The sequence below is a fragment of the Anolis sagrei genome, chromosome 1 (assembly GCF_037176765.1).
Source record: "Anolis sagrei isolate rAnoSag1 chromosome 1, rAnoSag1.mat, whole genome shotgun sequence".
Classification (NCBI taxonomy): Eukaryota; Metazoa; Chordata; class Lepidosauria; order Squamata; family Dactyloidae; genus Anolis; species Anolis sagrei.
The window spans coordinates 336,641,520-336,660,924 of record NC_090021.1 but is presented as its reverse complement, the minus strand read 5'-3'; the positions used below and the strand labels follow the sequence as shown (position 1 = coordinate 336,660,924).

General features: G+C 42.8%; 1 protein-coding gene across 2 annotated transcripts in view; it reads left to right on the top strand.

The window, feature by feature from the left end:
- The window catches only part of ARMH4 (armadillo like helical domain containing 4), an 80,603-nt gene that overhangs the window by 26,550 nt on the left and 34,648 nt on the right, over positions 1-19,405 (top strand). For both annotated transcript variants that reach the window (XM_060753578.2, XM_060753569.2), the window contains exons 3-4: positions 2,519-2,722; positions 5,539-5,748. In XM_060753578.2, coding sequence (XP_060609561.2) covers positions 2,519-2,722; positions 5,539-5,748 — 414 coding nt within the window. The remainder of the gene's footprint in view (positions 1-2,518; positions 2,723-5,538; positions 5,749-19,405) is intronic.

Here is a 19,405-nt window from a genome sequence, read left to right as displayed (position 1 = left end):
TGCAGTGATAAGAATCTCCTGTCAATGGTGAATGCAAGAGCTACGAAGACAAAGGGGAAGTGCTCAGAGCCTCTGATGGAAATCTCAAAAGGCCAAAATCCTATTTTGGGAGCTGTGCCGGTGGAGTTATGCATTGGTTGTGCAAAGTGCTCTTTGTCCTGAAAGGCAATGTTGCACGGATGCATCTACACTGTAGAAATAATGTAGGTTGACATCACTTTCACTGCCATGGCCCAATGCTATGAAATCACGGGGATTGTAGTTTAGAGAGGTACTAGCTTTATTTGGCAGAACAAGCCAAAGATCTTGTAAAACTACAAATGCCATGGTGCCATAGCTAAGAAGAGGAGGAAGAAAAGAAGGTGGTGACGGAGAAAAAAGAGAAAGAAGAAGGGAAGAAGAGGAAGAGAAAAAGAAGAGGAAGAAGGTGAAGGGAAAAGAATGGAGGAGAAAAAGAGGAGAAGAATAAAGGAAGAGGAGGAGAAAAAGAAGAGGAGAAAAAAGAGGGAGAAGTAGAAAGAAGAAGGGAAGAAGAGGACGGGAAAAAGAAGACAAAGGCGAAGGAGAAAGAAGAAAGGAAGAAAAGGAGGAGAAAAATAAGAGGAAGAAGTTGAAGGAAAAAGAAAAGAGAAGAAGAAAAAGAGGAGAAGAATAAAGGAAGAAGAGGAGAAAAAGAAGAGGAAGAAGTTGAAGGAAAAAGAAAAGAGAAGAAAAAGAGGAGAAGAATAAAGGAAGAAGAGGAGAAAAAGAAGAGGAAGAAGTTGAAGGAAAAAGAAAGGAGGAGAAAAAAGGGAAGAGTAGAAAGAAGAAAGGAAGAAGAGGAAGGGAAAAGAAGAAGACAGTGAAGTAGAAAGAAAAGAGGAGGAAGTAGAAAAGAAGAAGAGAAAAAGAAGAGGAAGAAGGTGAAGGAAAAAGAGAGAAAGAGGAGAAGTATAAAGGAAGAAGAGGAGAAAAAGAAGAGGAAGAAGGTGAAGGAGAAAGAAAAATGGAGGAGAAAAAAGAGGGAGGAGTAGAAAAAAGAAGAGAAGAAGAGGAAAGGAAAAAAAGAAGGTGAAGGAGAAAGAAAAGAGGAGAAAGAAGAAAGGAACAAGTGGAGGAGAAAAATAAGAGGAAGAAGGTGAAGGAAAAAGAAAGGAGCAGAAAAAGAGGAGAAGAATAAAAGAAGAAGAGGAGAAAAAGAAGAAGATGAAGGTGAAGGAGAAAGAAAAGAGGAAGAGAAAAAAGGGAGGAGTAGAAAGAAGGGAAGAAGAGGATTGTGAGGAGAAAGAAGAATAGAAGGAGTAAAAAAGAAGGTGAAGGAGCCATGGCAGTTAAAATCGTACCAAAAAAGGCACCCTAAATTTACCAGGCATTTTATCCTCCTCCAACCATCTCAGTTTAACAGTGTAATCAACGGTCCTTGCACCTTTTCAGCTGCTCTAGATGCCAAGCCTCACCTGTGGTCCTTTTGTTTAGTGCACTTAGCACAATGGAAAGCAAAAGCACACCTGAGTAGAGATCCAACTCTCTTTTATATCTCTCTGTTAGGAATATTTTTCAAACCTAACCTGTGTGGAACAGTTGCTACTATTTGCATCACATCACATCGTTACGAAAAGCTTTTCTTTTCTTTAACACTAAGACCTGTAGCAGATGTAGAATAGACAGCTGGGGGAGGGAACTGACTGATTTGGGGGAGCTGTAAATGAATAGAATAGAATGTTGTTGTTCATTCGTTCAGTCATCTCCGACTCTTCGTGACCTCATGGACCAGCCCACGCCAGAGCTCCCTGTCGGCCGTCACCACCCCCAGCTCCTTCAAGGTCAGTCCAGTCACTTCAAGGATGCCATCCATCCATCTTGCCCTTGGTCGGCCCCTCTTCCTTTTGCCTTCCACTTTCCCCAGCATCATTCCCTTCTCTAGGCTTTGCTGTCTCCTCATGATGTGGCCAAAGTACTTCAACTTTGTCTCTCGTCTCCTTCCCTCCAATGAGCAGCCGGGCTTTCTTTCCTGGAGGATGGACTGGTTGGATCTTCTCGCAGTCCAAGGCACTCTCAGCACTTTCCCCCAACACCACAGTTAAAAAGCATCGATCTTCCTTCGCTCAGCCTTCCCTAAGGTCCAGCTCTCACATCCGTAGGTGACTACAGGGAATACCATGGCTTTGACTAGGTGGATCTTTGTTGCCAGTCTGATGTCTCTACTCTTTATTATTTTATTGAGATTGGACATTGCTCTCCTCCCAATAAGTAAGCATCTTCTGATTTCCTGGCCACAGTCTGCATAGAATAGAATAGAATACACTAAAATAGATGTTCAAGGTATTGTCGAAGGCTTTCATGGCCGGAATCACTGGGTGGTTGTAGTTTTTTTGGGCTATATGGCCATGTTCTAGAAACCCAACAGATTGTGTGTTCCTGAATGGTGTGGGGTTGCACTGGATTGTTCTTGGGTTCTCGTCCAATTCTATGAGTCTATGAATAACAGACATGATGGTCTTATTCTGTGCTTCCTTTCCTCTCCCCGGTGTCACTCAAGGCACAGCAACGCCATCCCACGACTTTGATGATCTCTTCCCAGCTGTGACCCCTGGAGACTTCACTACCCAAGAACATCAGGGGACGGAAGAAAGAGCGTCAGTCACCCTTCCTGGTGCTTCCCCATTGCTGAAGCAGTCTGAAATCTCTGCACATTCTGCACCTCCTACCTACGTTACTGTAGTTGAAACACTGGATGCTGGAGGTTAGTTGATATGTTTTGACTGTATATGTTCATGGGTCCTTAATCTGTTTGCAGAACCACCTTTTCCTCGTGCAGTATGGATTAGATTTTGCCTTTCGCTTTACATGGTATTATCATCTTTGCAAGTGAGTCACATCATCTCCTGTTATGTTTAAAATGTGTGACTGTGGATCAGAACAGACAACTCTGTATCTGTATGCTTGCCCACTATGCCCTGCCTCATGTACAGAGGAAGAATTGTTGGAGGCTACAGACAATGCCATTGCTGTTGCCCGTTTTTGGTCAAAGATATTTAGCCACCTGCGCTGTTTCTATTTTTATCAGTTTGATACTAATTTATGCAATGCTTTTGATACAATATAAATAAAAACTCCAACCATCACCCAAGTAAAAAAAGAAGCACAATTAAAGCCTTGGCAGACCGTGCAAAAAGAATCTGCGAAGCCCACCTCCTCCAAGACGAACCGAACCACCTCAACTGGGCTCTCCAGGCCAATGGAGACTCCACCTCAGACATCAGAAGAGCTGCAAGACCAAGAACAAGCCACGAAAGTAAAGATGAAGATCCACCCTGAGGAAAAGTGTTCCTGCCAGATATCAAGGGAACCACTGACCGCACAGGGAAGCTGATGAGGAAACACAATATACAAACCATCTACAGACCCACCAAGAAAATCCAACAAATGCTACATTCAGCAAAGGACAAGAGGGATCCTCTCACTTCTGCAGGAGTCTACCGTATACCATGCAGCCGTAGACAAGTCTACAGAGGGACCACCAAACGGAGAAGCATTGCTCAGACACTCATCAAAGAACATGAAAGGCACTGCAGACTACTTCAACCAGAGAAGTCAGCCATAGCAGAGCACCTGATGAACCAACCTGGACACAGCATATTATTTGAGAACACAGAAATGCTGGACCACTCTCACAACCACCATGTCAGACTACACAGAGAAGCCATTGAAATCCACAAGAAGCATGCAGACAATTTCAACAGAAAGGAGGAAACCATGAAAATGAACAAAATCTGGCTACCAGTATTAAAAAACTCTAAAACTGCAACAGCACAACAACAGAGAGGAAACAAACAAGGACATCTAATCACCCCTCAACAAAAGATTCCCCCAGGCACAGTCAGGCCATTATATGCTAATCAAGGTGATCAGTTGAAACATTCACACCTAGCTCCAGCAGACAAGAGTCCTTTGTTCTACCCTGGTCATTCCACAGATATATAAACTCTTTTTCCTAGTTCCAACAGACCTCACAACCTCTGAGGATGCTTGCCATAGATGCAGCCAAAATGTCAGGAGAGAATGCCTCTAGACCATGGCCATATAGCACGAAAAAACCTACAACAACCCAAATAAAAAATCTCCTGTTATGTCCAAAAATGCAAATCTCTTTTGGAATATCCACTAAATTAAAGAAGAACATGCAGAAGCAGAGAGTGTCTCCACACTGTGGAGTGTGCACAGTTTGACATCACTTCATATGCCACGGCTCAGTGCAATGGAATTATGGGAGTTGCAGTTTGGTGGGGTCCCAGCAGTGAGTAGTTTTAACTTTGAATATGCTTTAAGGGAGGGATATATATAGTGTATTTTTTGGGTTTTTAAGTCTGTTCCACTGGGGTTTTTTGGTGTTTTTAGGGGTGATAGACACTTGTTGTTAGGTATATTGTGTCAAAATTTCGTGTCAATTCGCCCAGTGGTTTTTGAGTTATGTTTCTCCCACAAATGAACATTATATCTATATATATAAAAATGCTCTGTGCATAATGAGTACCTTAAAAACAAAAGAACCAATGAACGAAATCACACCAAATTTGGCAACAAAACGTCTCACTACACAAGGAGTGACTATCACTCAAAAAATTATGATTTTATCATTTGGGAGTTGTAGTTACTGGGATTTATAGTACACCTACAATCAAAGAGCATTCTGAACTCCACCAATGATGGAATAGAACCAAATGTGGCACACAGAACTCCCATGACCAACAGAAAACACTAGAAGCGTTTGGTGGGCATTGACCTTGGGTTTGGGAGTTGTAGTTCACCTACATCCAGAGAGCACTGTAGACTCACACAATGATGAATCTGGACCGAACTTGGCACGAATATTCCATATGCCCAAATATGAACACAGATGGAGTTTGGTGGGAATAGACCATGACATTTAGGAGTTGTAGTTGCTGGGATTTATAGTTCACCTACAATCAAAGAGCATTCTGAACCTCACGAACGAGAGAATTGGGGCAAACTTTCCACACTGAACCCCCATGACCAACAGAAAATACTTAAGGCCACCCAGTCCAACTTCCTTTATCATGGGAAGAAAAAGTAATCAAAGCCCTCCTGACAAAGAGCCATCCAGCCATAGATATATATGATTCACACACACATGGATATAGTATCAGATATGAAAGGGACAATTATATGTTGCCTGTTCCAAAGCAAACCAGACCATCTCCACATCAGCACTGACAAAGAAACAAGATATACTGCTTACCCACAAGCACAAATACATTACATATATTAGAAATCAACACCTTCTCATTATTTTCCAAATCACCAGACTGGGCCACAGCAATGCGTGGCAGGGGACGGCTAGTTTTATATATATAGACTAGAGCAAAATGTGCTGCAGTAGGACATCCCTCTCACAAAAACAAAGTTATTTCAGTTTAATAAACGTTTTCCATGTTTTTATGGTAGAACCAATTAGGAAATTACTTTTATAATCCAGGAACAAACATTGTTTCACATTGTGTTATCTAACCATTTACTTGTCCTGTCTTCACCCTACAGTTCCTGCCACATCTCAAGGAAAGGCAGGGGTTGCTTCCATTGCTGAAGCTCCAACTGAATCAAGAGTGCGGTCGGAAGAGATCTTTGGCGTGACCGAAGCCATGGCTGCTCCTCCTTCCTCGGCATCTGCCACAAGAAAGACCACCATCCCTGCCACACACCGGATAACCACAGCTGCCACCTATGAGCTGGATAGACTGGAATCGGAAGGTAACTGTATTAAGTGATTTCTAGGTACAGGCAGTCCCTGAGTTACAAACAACTGACTTACAAAGACTCCTAGTTAAGAATGGGGGTGCGTCAACAGGAGGAAGTGAGAGAAATCTATCCCTTGGAAGGAAAATCCATTCCAGGAAGAGTTATTATCATGGGGGAAAGGGGTCTCCACTGAAGCTTTCTCAACAATCCTTGTTTGCACAACAAGCCAATGTTTTCAAAATTCAATTCTCACTGACACACACACACACACACATTCACATACATACATGCTTTTACTTACTTACTTAGGCGATTCCTCGTTGTCCGAGTAAGATTGTCCTCCAAGTTCGGTGTCCTGGTGGTGGGTACGTAGGTAGCTGTGAAGCCCTATTCTTGACTCGCATGTTCTCCTGCAGTGAGGGCATTGGTTTCCAGGTGGAAGGCAGTCCCGGTCGGGGTTGGCTTGACGCGCCTTCCTCTTGGCACGTTTCTCTCTTTCGCTCTGCATTCATGCCACTTCAAATTCTACAGCACTGATGGTCACAGCTGACCTATGGCTGGAGCGCTCAAGGGTCAGGGCTTCCCAGTTCTCGGTGTCTATGCCAGAGTATTTAAGGTTGGCTTTGAGCCCATCTTTAAATCTCTTTTCCTGTCCACCAACATTCCATTTTCCGTTCTTGAGTTCGGAGTAGAGTAACTGCTTTGGGAGATAGTAATCTTTGGGCATTTGGACAATATAGCCAGTTCAGAGCAGTTGATGGGGGAGAAGCATCGCTTCAATGCTGGTGGTCTTTGCTTCTTCTAGCATGCTGATATTTGTCTGCCTGTCTTCCCAAGAGATTTGCAGGATTTTTCGGAGGCAATGCTGATGGAATAGTTCCAGGAGTTGCATGTGACATTTGTAGATACATACATGCATGCATGTTTTGGCTGGAGTTACACTTAAAAAATGTTCCTTTTCTGACTTACATACAAATTAAACTTAAGGACAAACCTACAGAACCAATTTTGTTCGTAACTATTTATTTATTTATTTATTTATTTATTTATTTATAGTATTTATATTCCTCCCTTCTTACTCTGCAGGAGACTCAGGGCGGATTACAATGTACGTATATATGGTAAACATTCAATGCCATAGACACACAACATATATAAACAGACACAGAGGCAATTTAACATTCCAACTTTTCATGAGGGTATTCTGGCCACCAAGGGAGCTGTTGCTTCACAGTCCATTTGTGACACTGATGAATTACTTCCTCATTCTTTGCAGGCTTGCTGGAGATTTTTATGGCATTGTAAATTAGTTAAATTAGCCTCACCGCTTAGGTGGTACCTAAATTTCCTACTTGACAGATGCAACTGTCTTTCGGGCTGCAAAGGTTGACAGCGAGCTACACAAATTGGTCAGACATTCACTCCGACCTGGGCTGGCTTTGAACTCATGACCTTGCGGTCAGTAGTGATCTTAATGTAGCTGACTCCCAGCCAGCTGCACCACAGTCCCGATACTTGTCCATTCTATGGTATGCTTCTGCCAGAAATTACCATGTGTTTGTTGATTTATTTTATTTACTTTATTTTGATCCCATCTTTGGAACTCAATGCTACTTTCATAGAGCCATTCTTGAAATTTCTTATAAAGGATACATCTCTAGGAATTCCCTTTAGCTGCTCCAGGATGACTCTACATTTAGCAGAAGTCATTCATTTCAATAGGGTTCACTGTTAGTTAGTTTCCAATTTCCGATGTAATATCAGGAATGTATCCCTGGTGTATACAGGGGTAGTGCTGTATATGGTCAATGTAGACTCATGTGACACAGTTTAACTGCATTATATGAATCTACACAAGGCATGGGCAAACTTAGGCCCTCCAGGTGTTTTGGACTTCAACTCCCACAATTCCCAACAGCCTACCGGCTATTGGGAATTGTGGGAGTTGAAGTCCAAAACACCTGGAGGGCCCAAGTTGTCTATGCCTTGTATAGACTCATATAATGTAGTTCAATGCAGTTAAACCATATATTGCATTTCCAAACTACATTATATGACAATGTAGATCAAGCTTTAGAAGAGCTTAGAAGGTCATATGATGGTTTTAAGAAACGGGTGTATCATGACCCCATTATTCTTGGACTCAATATCTATGGTTTCCCTTATCCCAACAAGTATTTCCTCCTAGGTCTCCATCTACACTTGTAATATGATGTAGTGCATTGTATGAGTCTACATCATGGGTTTTCAAGCTTAGTTGAGGGACTTCTATTCTACGCTGATGTAGAATAGAATGTAGACATGGCCTGTCTGCTCCAGTGTGATTCTTTAGATGTTTCTGTTCAACATCTTTATTAATGACTTAGATGAAGGGCTAGAAGGCATGATCATCAAGTTTGCAGACAACACCAAATTGGGAGGGATAGCCAATACTCCAGAGGACTGGAGCAGGATTCAAAACGATCTTGACAGATTAGAGAGATGATTGGCCAAAACTAACAAAATGAAGTTCAACAGTGATAAATGCAAGATACTCCACTTTGGCAGGAAAAACGAAATGCAAAGATACAGAATGGGGGACAATGAGGCCTGGTTCGAGAGCAGTACATGTGAAAAAGATCTTGGAGTCCTCGTGGACAACAAGTTAAACATGAGCCAACAATGTGATGTGGCGGCAAAAAAAGTCAATGGGATGTTGGCCTGCATCAACAATAGGAGCCTAGTGTCTAGATCTAGGGAAGTCATGCTCCCCATGCTCTATTCCGCTTTGGTTAGACCACACCTGGAATATTGTGTCCAATTCTGGGCAACACAATTCAAGAGAGATGTTGACAAGCTGGAATGTGTCCAGAGGAGGGCGACTAAAATGCTAAAAGTTCTGGAGAACAAGCCCTATGAGGAGTGGCTTAAGGAGCTGGGTATGTTTAGCCTGAAGAAGAGAAGGCTGAGAGGAGATATGATAACCATGTATAAATATGTGAGAGGAAGCCACAGGGAGGAGGGAGCAAGCTTGTTTACTGCTTCCATGGAGATTAGGACAAGGAACAATGGCTTCAAAGTACAAGAGAGGAGATTCCATCTGAACATGAGGAAGAACTTCCTGACTGTGAGAGCCGTTCAGCAATGGGACTCTCTGCCCCGGAGTGTGGTGGAGGCTCCTTCTTTGGAAGCTTTTAAACAGAGGTTGGATGGCCATCTGTCAGGGGTGATTTGAATGCAATATTCCTGCTTCTTGGCAGAATGGGGTTGGACTGGATGGCCCATGAGGTCTCTTCCAACTCTTTGATTCTATGATTCTAAGGGTTTGGACTGGATGGCCCACAAGGTCTCTTCCAACTCAATGATTCTATGGTGTTAATCAAAATATAGGGTTTACTACTATTCATAGTTTTAGGTATCCAAGTGTGTCTTGGAACACATCCCTCATGGATATGGGAATCTTACTGTATGTATTTCTTTACGCCCAAGGACCATACTTTGCCCACTGGACCTTACAAAGAAAGCGTAGAGCAGACATCCTCAAACTGCGGCCCTCCACCTGTTTGGGCCTCCAACTCCCAGAACTCCTAACGAGCTTGTTCAATTGTCAGAAATTCTGGGAGTTGAAAGCCCAAACAGCTGGGGGGGGGGGCACAGTTTGAGGGTGCCTGGTGTAGGGTATTACGGCATCCTATAGTCCATCTGCTAGAATTCAATCTCATTCTAGGGAAATATGCATTGTCTCGATTATGCTGGAATATGAGTGTTGGGAATTTTTTTACTTTTCTGTCTAAGCCCATTTTTCCCCCAAAAAGGAGAGATCTATTCATTATTCCCCAAACGTTCATGCTTGGTGTCAGAGCCATTCAATTTCTTCCAGTTCAGCCACCCATGAAGCATGTCTCCCGTGAACTAATCCTCTACCAGTTAACTTTTCTTTTCCTATTTAAAAGCCCTGAATATAATTGTTTTTCCCTTGGGGGAGAAAAATATGATTGCGTTGGTTTGTTGCTCGATGTTTCTGCATTTTAAGCTGCTTGGGATCTAATAGTAATGGGCAATGGGGGTGGTTCAACATTATGCCTTAGTGTTGTGTGCATTCAAGTCATTTCCCGACTAATGGAGACCTTAAGGCGACTCCATCACAGTTTTTTTGTTTGTTAGATTTGTTCAAATGAGGTTTTCACTTATCTCCCTCTGAAGCTGAGAGTGTGACCTGCCCAAGGTCAACCAGTATATTTACATGGCTAAATGAAGATTCTTCAGAATAGCGGTCCTGGGATTTGTAATCTGCCAAGGAGGCAACAGCACTCCTTGGCAAAGAATGTGAAGGACCTTGTTGTGATGATGTGTATTTTTATTCCTATAGTCATGTATTGTTTAGACAGTAGCTAGTAATAATAAGTATGTAGAATTGTATTTTATTAGGGATGGTAACTGGCTTGGCTTGCCTTGAGCTGAGTCGCCATAGCAATGGGGGTGGAGCCAACTGCCAACTGCCACTTGGCAGCGCAGCTTTTTGAAAGTTGTCAGTCTGTAGCCGGAGAGTTACAGAAGAAGACTGATCTGTGAATCAGCAGCCTGTAGCCAGAGGGTTACAGGGGAGGATTCTCCAGTGAGAGGATCAAGGAACTGATCTGTAGTTATGAATTTTTTTTTGTCGTGTCAGGAGCAGCCTGAGGAACTGCAAGTTGCTTCTGGTGTGAGAGAATTGGCCATCTGCAAGGACGTTGCCCAGGGGACACCTGGATGATTTTGATGTTTTTATCATCCTTGTGGGAGGCTTCTCTCATGTCCCCGTATGAGGAGCTGGAGCTGATAGAGGGAGCTCATCCGCCTCTCCCTGGATTCGAACCTGCGACCTGTTGGTCTTCAGTCCTGCCGGCACAGGGGTTTAACCCACTGCGCCACCGGGGGCTCAGTTGTGAACTACAGAGGTAGTTGATCCTGTGTGGAAGTAGAAACCCTGTAGTGCTAGAACCACAGGGAGGACTGATTCTTGGATTAAGAATCAAGATTTGTCTTGGAGCCAATGCAGTTGAATAAGTCAAGTGGCTTATTTGTATTACCAGAACGGTTGTTAAAGAAAGAAACATCTGCCTAAAGAAACCTTTTGAAATCTGTTTAGTGCCTAGAACAGTGATGGGCAACCTTTTGAGCTTGATGTGTCAAAATTTGCCAAAAACCGGAGCATAACTTGGGTGGAGTGGAGTGTCACTTTGAGAAAAAAAAAACATAATTTTGCAATATTTATAGTTTAAATAAAAAAAATGTATAATCCTTGCTGAGTTATGGAGTGAACAATGCTCAAACGTGCTGATGTTAAATTTGTAGAGCCTTTTACAAATTTAAGGATGGAACTAGATTGGCTCTTATAAGGTATATTTCTCTGTATGTGGCCGCATGTGTCTGCGTGTCATCAAAAATAGCCATGTGTGTCAGTGCTGACACACGTGTCATAGGTTCACCATCACGGACCTAGAGTCATCCAAGAACCTCTATAAATGTAACCAGCTAAGTTTGTGCCTCTAGAGTGAAGTAACATTGAATCTATTCTACTCCTGTTATATTCCAATAAACTTGTTACTGTTTTTTCTCAAGCCTTGCCTCAGATACAATTTCATAGAATCATAGAATCAAAGAGTTGGAAGAGACCTCATTGGCCATCCAGTCCAACCCCATTCTGCCAAGAAGCAGGAATATTGCATTCAAATCACCCCTGACAAATGGCCATCCAGCCTCTGCTTTCGGGTACATTCTCCCCTTGTATTGATCCCAGACTTTCAGAAGGGCCGCACGGATAAAGTGATTTCGGAAGTTTTTTTCCACCTTTGCTTTGTTGTTCCATATATAGGCATGCCACCCAGATCTTAGGTCGTGGCCTTCTAACATTAACAATTTTTTATTCTGTAATCGGATCCAATCTGTGATCCACTCCATACAGCTAGCCTCAAAATACAACCTGAGGTCTGGTAAACCTAGACCACCTCTTGTTCTTTCATCTGTTAGATTGGTGAAATTAATTCTAGGTTTTTTGTTATTCCAAATGAATTTTGAGATGTCTCTGTTCCAATCTACGAATAGTTGTTTCTTTCTTATTATTGGAATGTTTTGGAATAAATGTAACATTTTGGGGAGTATATTAGATTTTACCACTGCTATTCTGCCCATGAGAGAGAGTTTCATGTGTTGCCAGTCTTTTAGATCTTTTTTAATCTGTCTCCATTTTGCCTCATAGTTGTTTTTTAATAGCTGAGAGTTCTTCGCCGTAATATATATACCAAGGTACTTGATTTTCGTTGTTGTTTGTAAGCCTGTGAGGGTTGTCAATCCTTCTTTTCTTTCCCTTGAGATGTTTTTGGTGAGTATCATTGATTTTGTTTTATTAATTTTGAGGCCTGAGACCTTGCCAAATTCTTCTATTTTTTCTATCCATAAGTTGATATTACTGAGGGGTCCTGTATTGTACAAATAAGGGCGTCAGCGAACGCTCTTAGTTTAAAGGATTCCTTCTGTATTTTTACTCCTGTCAGACTGTTGTCCTCCCTGATCTCGTTTAGCAGGATTTCTAGCGCCAGGATGAAAATTAGCGGTGAGAGGGGGCAGCCCTGTCTCGTGCCTTTCTCTATCGTAAGTCTTTCTGATTCGTGCCCGTTTATCTTGATAATTGCGTTTTGGTCAGCGTAGATGGTATTTATGGCATTCATAAATTTAAATCCAATGTCTATTTCTCTGAGTATTGATTTGAAAAAGGACCAACTCAGGTGGTCAAATGCCTTTTCCGCGTCGACCGATAATATCGCCAGTTCCTTCTCGTTGTGGCTTTCAAAATATTCAATGATGTTTAGGATGTTTCGGACATTATCTTTCATCTTCCTATTTGGCAGAAAGCCTGTCTGCTCCTCTTTAATCCATGTTGCTAGGAAGCCTTTTAACCATTCTGCTAAGATTGATGTAAAGATCTTGTAATCGCTATTTAATAGCGAAATTGGTCTGTAGTTTCTTACGTTGAGAGGGTCCGAGCCTTCCTTATGTAGCATTATTATGCTGGCCTCTTTCCAGGTTTTTGGCATCGTTCCGTTTTGTAGGATGTTGTTCATTACTCTTTTAAGATGTGGTATTATAATTTCCTTTAATTTTTTGTAGTATAACATGGGAAGGCCATCTGGGCCAGGTGCTTTTCCTGCCTTGAGTCTCTTTATTGCCCCTTCTAGTTCTTCTGTCGTGATCTCTTTATTTAGGGTTTCTCTCTGGGATTCCGATAGTCTTGTTATTTTTTGTTTGCCCAAATATTCATTAATTTTTTCCCTGCTTATCGGATCTTTCCTATATAGTTTCTTATAGAACTTATGGAACTGGGCCGCTATCTCCTCGTCTTTTGTATAGATCTTGTTTCCTTCTTCAATTTGTGCTATATTCTGTTTACATTTTTTCTTCTTAATTCTCTTGGAAAGCCACTTTCCTGCCTTGTTCTCATTTTGAAAGTGGTCTTGTTTTAGGAAGACTAAATTTCTTGCCATTTGTTCCAGCTCCATACTTTCTTTTTGTTTGTTCAGCAGTTGCAGCTCTAATTTGGTTTTTTCATTCTTTGGGTGTCTTTTGAGTTCTTTCTCAAGTTCCTCTATTCTGTTGTTAATATCTAGTTCCTTCTGTTTTTTCTGCTTGTATTTTCTGCTGTTTTGTTGTATGAAGACCCCTCGCATATAGGCCTTACTAGTGTCCCATATGATTTCTTTTGCCATATTGTCAGTGTCGTTGATTTTAAAAAATTCTGTTAGTATCTCCGAGTTCTTCCTTATTTCTTCCTCCGATCTTAACAAATACTCATTTAGTCTCCATGTTTTCCTTTCTTTCTTGTGATTAATGGCTATTTCCATCGGGCAGTGATCCGAAAGATACCGTGGTAAGATCTTAATCTTATTGATTCTCCCTACTAGCGTCTTTGTGACCCAGACCATATCGATTCTGGTCCACCTTTTGTGCCTTTCCGAAAAGAATGTATAGTCCCTCCCTTTTTTGTTATGGGTCCTCCATGCATCTCTTAGGCTAAACTCCTCTTTCAGTTTAAGCAGGTTGGTAGGTAATTTACCTCCTTCATCTTTCTTTTTCTTGTTTTCTATTGGGCTTTTATCCATGGTAGTATCCAGCTCCTAAGTTGATATTGATTATTACACGGCTTCCTCACACTTGTAAAACTACAACTCCCATAATTCCATAGCATTGTGCCACAGCAGTTAAAATGGCATCAAATTGCATCAGTTCAACAGTGTAGGTGCATCTTTAGCCATCTCTTATCCAAGCACAATGCCACCCAGTGAGATGCGTGTGTTGTGGATGATATGATGTGAACTGGAATCTAACAATATTTGGAGAGCCACTTGTTCTTCGTCCTTGAATTTTGGATTTTTGAGGTTACAACCTTAGCCTTTTCCTTGCTGGTTTATTTTTTCCCCTCAATAATATTTTATTATGGGATAAAATGGGGGGTACATTAGCAAGTTATTTCATAACTTATTTATCTAAGATAAAATATAGTGCATAGCGAGTTTAAAATAATAATTAAAGATCAACGACCACCCAATGAAAGGGAAAGAATAGACAACAAGAAAATAAAATTTAAAAAAGAAAAAAGGTGTGAGAAATAGGAGTGAATAGATTATTCCCATGTTTCCTCTGACATATACTAAGTTAAGGTTATGTCACCTGAAATTTCTTTCTTCTTTCTTCAGTCTCTCCTCTCCACTTCTTCCTTGTAAGTATCTTAGAGATTAAAAAAGTTTTTAATCAAAGGGTTGTTGTAGGTTTTTTCGGGCTATATGGCCATGGTCTAGAGGCATTCTCTCCTGACGTTTCACCTGCATCTATGGCAAGCATCCTCAGAGGTTGTGATGTCTGGGTGTCCCTGAGACCAATCTGGTAGCTGCATTTTTCATTAATTAGAGTACAAAATAGCTAAATGTAGAGCACATTGCAGAAGACCAAGCTTGAAGTGACCAGTGCATGTTCCACCATCTTTAGGCCCTTCAAATCCAGGAAGGGACGCAGCTGGTGTATCAGCCGAGACAGATAGTAAAGCCTCCTGGGTTGTTATAATTAGCATGCCAACGGGCCTCTAAGGACTGGCATCTCCAGGCAACTCCGTAAAGTTGGCATCTGGTTACTCCGATGTCCCTGGGGCAGAGCGTCTTTACTGGGTTTAGACAGAAATATTAAAGTATGTTCAGGACCTTGGATTGTTCCTTTCCCTTTTGGACTAACCAAACTAATTTCAGCAGGGAGAAATGTATGATATTATACTTAGCTGACAAAAATGGCACGCACAGATCTTAGATGGGTGACACATGGCTTGAAAAGAGACCATGTGAAAGGGATCTTAGGAGACTTATTTATTTATAGGAGCATAGTGTCTAGATCTAGGGAAGTCATGCTCCCCACGCTCTATTCCGCTTTGGTTAGACCACACCTGGAATATTGTGTCCAATTCTGGGCACCACAATTGAAGAGAGATATTGACAAGCTGGAATGTGTCATGAGAAGGGTGACTAAAATGATCAAGGGTCTGGAGAACAAGCCCTATGAGGAGCAGCTTAAGGAGCTGGGCATGTTTAGCCTGAATAAGAGAAGGCTGAGAGGAGATATGATAGCTATGTATAAATACGTGAGAGGAAGCCACAGGGAGGAGGGAGCAAGCTTGTTTTCTGCTTCCTTGGAGACTAGGACGGGGAACAATGGCTTCAAACTACAAGAGAGGAGATTCCATCTGAACATTAGGAAGAACTTCCTGACTGTGAGAGCCGTTCAGCAGTGGAACTCTCTGCCCTGGAGTGTGGTGGAGGCTCCTTCTTTGGAAGCTTTTAAACAGAGGCTGGATGGCCATCTGTCAGGGGTGATTTGAATGCAATATTCCTGCTTCTTGGCAGAATGGGGTTGGACTGGATGGCCCATGAGGTCTCTTCCAACCCTTTGATTCTTTGACTCTATGATTCTATTAATTTCCTATATTTATACCCCGCCTTTCTCCCTCCGAAGGGGACTCAGGGCGGCCTAATAAAAGCATTATATGATGCTAGCATCATAAAAACAACCACAGTACAATTAAAATATTAAAAATTAAAACAACAATTAAAACAATTAATTAAGACACATCCATTAAAATCTAAATCCAAAAACCAGTCTGGGTCCATTCATTGCCATAAGTTGTGTGATCTTCTTCCACTTGCTGCTCACTGATCAAACGCTTGGTCCCATCATCAGCTCTTGATTTTCCTTCTAAAAGACAATAGGGAAGTGGCCAATCTGATGTCTCTAGGGAGGGCATTCCATAGGCGGGGGGCCATTGCTGAGGAGGCCCTGTCTCTCATCCCCATCAACCGTGTTTGCGATAGTGGTGGGATCTAATATCTCTAGGGAGGGCGTTCCATAGGCGGGGGCCACTGCTGAGAAGGCCGTCTCTCATCCCCATCAACAGTGTTTGTGATAGTGCTGGGATCTGATATCTCTAAGGATGGCGTTCCATAGGCGGGGGCCGCTGCTGAGAAGGCCCTGTCTGTCATCCCCATCAACAGTGTTTGTGATAGTTGTGGGATCTGATAGCTCTAGGGAGGGCGTTCCATAGGTGGGGGGCCACTGCCGAGAAGACCCTGTTTCTCATCCCCATCAACAGTATTTGCGATAGTGCTGGGATCTGATATCTCTAAGGAGGGCATTCCATAGGCGGGGGCCACTGCTGAGAAGGCCCTGTCTCTCATCCCCATCAACAGTGTTTGTGATAGTGCTGGGATCTGATATCTCTAAGGATGGCGTTCCATAGGCGGGAGACACTGCTGAGAAGGCCCTGTCTCTCATCCCCATCAACAGTGTTTGTGATAGTGGTGGGATCTGATATCTCTAGGGAGGGTGTTCCATAGGCGGGGTGCCACTACTGAGAAGGCCCTGTCTCTCATCCCCATCAACAGTGTTTGTGACAGTGGTGGGATCTGATATCTCTAGGGAGGGTGTTCCATAGGCGGGGGACCACTGCTGAGGAGGCCCTGTCTCTCATAAACCGTGTTTGCGATAGAGGTAGGATCGAGAGCAGGGCCTCTCCTGAAGATCTTAAACTTCGTGATGGTTTGTAGCAGGAGATACGTTCGGGTAGTAGACCACAAGACAGTAGACCACAAGGTGAGCACAAGTTTACAGTGTGATGCAGTAGCTTAAAAGCCAACATGATTCTAAGCTGCATCCATATGAATCTAGTGTCTGGATTGAAAGGTATCATAATCCCAGTCTCTTCTACTTTGGTCAGAGCTTACCTGGAATAACACTGTGTCCAGTTGTGGGTACCACAGTTCAAGAAGGACATGGTCAGGAGAAGAGCAATTAAAATGATCCAAGGTCTGGAAGTCATGAATCCCTCTGAGGAGTGGCTTAGGGAGTTGGGTCTGTTTAGCCTGCAGATGAAAGGCTCAGAGAGGACATGAGAGCCAGGTTTAAATATTTGAGTAGGGAATGTTTTTGTTTTTTGGGTTGTTGTAGGTTTTTTGGGCTATATGGCCATGCTCTAGAAGCATTCTCTCCTGATGTTTCACCTGCATATATGGCAAGCATCTTCAGAGGTTGAGGATTTTGTTTTCTGCTGCATGGGAAACCAAGATACAGAGCCATGGATACAATTGCAGAAAAGGAGACTCCACATAAACATTAGAAAGAACGCTTTGATGGTAACAGCTGATCAATTATGGAATATAATAATAATAGTAATAATAGTAATAATAATAATATGCTGCTGCCTGGGAGTCTAGTGAGTCTCGTTCTCTGGATTCAGAGGCTGAATGGCCATCTGTCAGGAGTGGTTTGGTTGTGTATTCTTCCATTGCTGGGGGTTGGACTGGATGACCTTGGGGGGAGGGTCGTCTCTTCCAACTCTATGATTAAAATTCATGCAGGCATCCTTATTGACTTATGCAAGTGTGAAAGTTCCCTTTTAAAAGTTTGTACTCATACGATGAAAAATATCACATTGCAATTATGCATTTAATATTTGTTTGCAGATCTAGTTGTGCAGTGTTGCAAGTCATGGATACATAACAGTCACGTACTGTAATCTAGGAGTATAAAGTTACATTTCAGCTCCTTGATGCCGGATCTTGACATGAGAGCCACCTGGAGTCAATGAAAGGTCATCTGGTGGGACTTACTTAGGCGATCCCTCATTGGACGAGTAAGGTGGTTTTCCATGATGGGTTTCCTTGTGGATTCGTAGGTGGCTGTGGAGCCCTATTCTTGACCCGCATCTTCTCCCACAGTGAAGACATTGATTTCCAGGTAGAAGGCGGTCCCAGTCGGGGTTGGCTTTACGCACCTTCCTCCTGGCACGTTTATCTCTTTCACCCTCCACTCGTGCCTCCTTGAATTCTGCAGCACTGCTGGTCACAGCTGAGCTCCAGCTGGAGTGCTCAAGGGCCAGAGCTTCCAGTTCTCAGTGTCTATGCCAGAGATTTTAAGGTTGGCTTTGAGGCCATCTTTAAATCTCTTTTCCTGTCCACCAACATTCCATTTTCCATTCTTAAGTTCAGAGTAGAGCAACTGCTTTGGGAGACGATGGTCAGGCATCTGGACAACGTGGCCGGCCCAGCAGAGTTGATGGCAGAGGACTATCGCTTCAATGCTGGTGGTCTTTGCTTCTTCCAGCACGCTGACGTTTGTCCGCTTGTCTTCCCAAGAGAATTGCAGGATTTTCCAGAGGCAGCGCTGATGGAATCGTTCCAGGAGTTGCATGTGACGTCTGTAGACAGTCCACGTTTCGTAGGCATAGAGCAGGGTTGGGAGGACAATAGCTTTATAGACAAGCACCTTGGTACAAGCTGCAGGAGAGGCAGAATGCAGCATTTAGTCTCTGCTATTCCTGCAATCTCGCAGAACCAAACTGCTTCTTAGGTACGGATTCCTCCAGAGATTGGAGCCACAATTTTGCCAAGCTCTGTAATTGGCTCTGCTAAGGTGCCAGGTTTATCCCAAGACATTTTGTTGCCTGAAGGAGGCCAGTAAATCCAAGCATCCCATTGCAATCATGATTCAGAGTGCCTCACACTAGTTGCCAAGATAAATTGGCAAATGAGGGAGAAAAACTATTATCACCACATCTCCCCATCTCTGGCAGTAAAAAAAAAGCCAACAACAAATAAAATAAGTCTGCAGTGAGGTGAAGATGGGGAGAGAAACATTGCAAGGGCAAAGTGATTGAGTAAGTGGAGTTAAGATAGAATCATAGAATCAAAGAGTTGGAAGAGACCTCATGGTCCATCCAGTCCAACCCCCTGCCAAGAAGCAGGAATATTGCATTCAAATCACCCCTGACAGATGGCCATCCAGCCTCTGCTTAAAAGCTTCCAAAGAAGGAGCCTCCACCACACTCTGGGGCAGAGAGTTCCACTGCTAAATAGCTCTCACAGTCAGGAAGTTCTTCCTAATGTTCAGATGGAATCTCCTCTCTTGTAGTTTGAAGCCATTGTTCCATTGCGTCCTAGTCTCCAGGGAAGCAGAAAACAAGCTTGCTCCCTCCTCCCTGTGGCTTCCTCTTACATATTTATACATGGCTATCATATCTCCTCTCAGCCTTCTCTTCTTCAGGCTAAACATGCCCAGTTCCCTAAGCCGCTCCTCATAGGGCTTGTTCTCCAGACCCTTGATCATTTTAGTCGCCCTCCTC